The sequence below is a fragment of the Herpailurus yagouaroundi genome, unplaced genomic scaffold, assembly GCF_014898765.1.
Source record: "Herpailurus yagouaroundi ecotype Mexico unplaced genomic scaffold, PumYag 166, whole genome shotgun sequence".
In the NCBI taxonomy this organism is placed as follows: Eukaryota; Metazoa; Chordata; class Mammalia; order Carnivora; family Felidae; genus Herpailurus; species Herpailurus yagouaroundi.
Window position 1 is genome coordinate 2978140 of NW_024412407.1, and position 1875 is coordinate 2980014.

At 55.8% G+C, this 1875-nt stretch overlaps 1 protein-coding gene across 2 annotated transcripts in view; it reads left to right on the plus strand.

The window, feature by feature from the left end:
* LOC121038533 (keratin, type II microfibrillar, component 7C) overlaps positions 1-1243 on the plus strand; it is a 32882-nt gene extending 31639 nt beyond the window's left edge. The window contains exons 8-9 of one of the 2 annotated variants that reach the window (XM_040488041.1): positions 310-341; positions 642-1243. In XM_040488041.1, coding sequence (XP_040343975.1) covers positions 310-341; positions 642-886 — 277 coding nt within the window. In that variant the 3' untranslated portion in view covers positions 887-1243. The remainder of the gene's footprint in view (positions 1-309; positions 342-641) is intronic. The other variant, XM_040488044.1, reaches the window with a different exon arrangement.
* Positions 1244-1875: the final 632 nt, after the last annotated feature.

Sequence of the window (1875 nt, forward strand, 5' to 3'; positions counted from 1 at the left end):
GATCGCCACCTACAGGCGGCTGCTGGAGGGCGAGGAGCAGAGGTGAGGCCCAACCCAGCCTGGCTCTGTCTGAGTTGCCCATTCCTGCCCCTTGAATACACTCCAACCTTTCTTCTGTCTCCGCAATGGCCAGCGGTCTAGGAAAACCTCTTATTCATCACTTTGGGGACGGGGGTGGTTTGGGAGGGCTCTTCCCTCAGACCCTCTGCTTCCACGCTGACCACTTGTGGACCCTGCCCCAAGGTGTGGGGGACCTCTATCCGAAACTCTGGATGAGTCACTCATGTTGCCTTTTTCTTCTTCCCTTAGACTCTGTGAAGGCGTTGGGGCCGTGAATGTCTGTGAGTAACACAGCCCCTGTGTGGATGGATTTATTCCCTTCCTATAAGGGGTAGCAGAGTCTGGAGGGTGGGGTTCCACTGAAAGCTAAATATCATAAAGTGGGCTGGCATCACAGCAGGAGGGACTGGGGGTCAGAGAGCAGGAAAGACCACAGCTTTGGGCCTAGCATTGTAAGTAAAGATTCTCCTGACTTTAATGCACAGTGCTCAGGGCCCGGGGATCTGCATCATCTGGGAGGCTGATGGCTCGCCCCCCCCCCCCCCGACCCCAGAATTCTGATGAGCCTTTGGGTTTTGCAGGCGTCAGCAGCTCCCGGGGCGGGGTCGTCTGCGGGGACCTCTGCGTGTCCGGCTCGCGGCCGGTGACCGGCAGCGCGTGCAGCGCCCCCTGCAGCGGGAACCTGGCGGTGAGCACCGGAATGTGCGCACCCTGTGGCCCCTGCAACTCCATCACGTCTTGCGGCCTGGGCACCGGTGGTGTGGGCTCCTGCGGCATCAGCTCCTGCGGCGTGGGGTCCTGCGCCAGCAGCTGCCGCAAATGTTAGGCGGCCGAGCTCACGCCTCGGGCCTGGGGTCTCTCCCACCCAGCCTCCCCATGGAGCAAGCTCTCAATTACCTCTCTGGCACTTTGAAAGGTCTGTCCCACTCCAGGCCTCTCATGTCTATGTGTGATCCCCTCTTCCTCGGCTCTGCTGCCCCGTGCTGGGAGAGGCTGCCCCTAAAAAGTCCCCTTGACGCCCATACGAAGGGGGTTGAGGGGCCCAGAGGGCCAGGACAAGGTCCTACCCTAGGCTGTCATGGGGCTGATGGCCATATCCCACCCCCAACCACTCCCCTTCCACCTCTGTCATGTTCATCTGTCTTGATCTGTGTTTCCAATAAATCAATGTAGCCACCTTTGAGCCTTGTCTGCACCTCTGTTATCCTCAAGGGTCACGGTTTGGGAGAGTCCCCAAAGTCACGTGGAACAGAAAAAGGTCTAGTCTGGGGTCAGTAACCGGGGCAGGGCCCCACAAGCTTCCATGGTCCAGCCGGTGTTTGAACCCTGCGTGCACCTTTAGTGGTCATTTCACTAACACACGGTTGCCTCCCAGAAAACATCCCTGTGCATATCTGTCAACTGATGGATAACGAAAATTAGATTCATCAGTCACTCAAAACTTAAGGAAACATCACTCACTGCTTTGCTGGGGAAGACTCGCCCGAGCAACTTGTTAGAATTCCTTAAAGGGTAACTATATGAACATGACTTAAACTTTCAAAAAGCCTTTGATGTGGCTACTTTTTGCTTTTTGAATGGAGTCCTTTTGGGGTCTGGAGACCTGCCAGAGCTGATAAATTACCTCCAGGATAGAAAACAGCACGTAGCAAGACAATGAGGTGGCACAGAGGTAAGGACATAGACTCTGGAGCCAGATGACTTGGGTCCAAAATGGGGCCCTGCTCCTTCCTGGCTGAGTGACCTTGGTTAATTTCCTCACCCTCTCTGTGCCTCAGTTGCCACATCTCTAGAGTGAGAAAGATAAAAGCACGC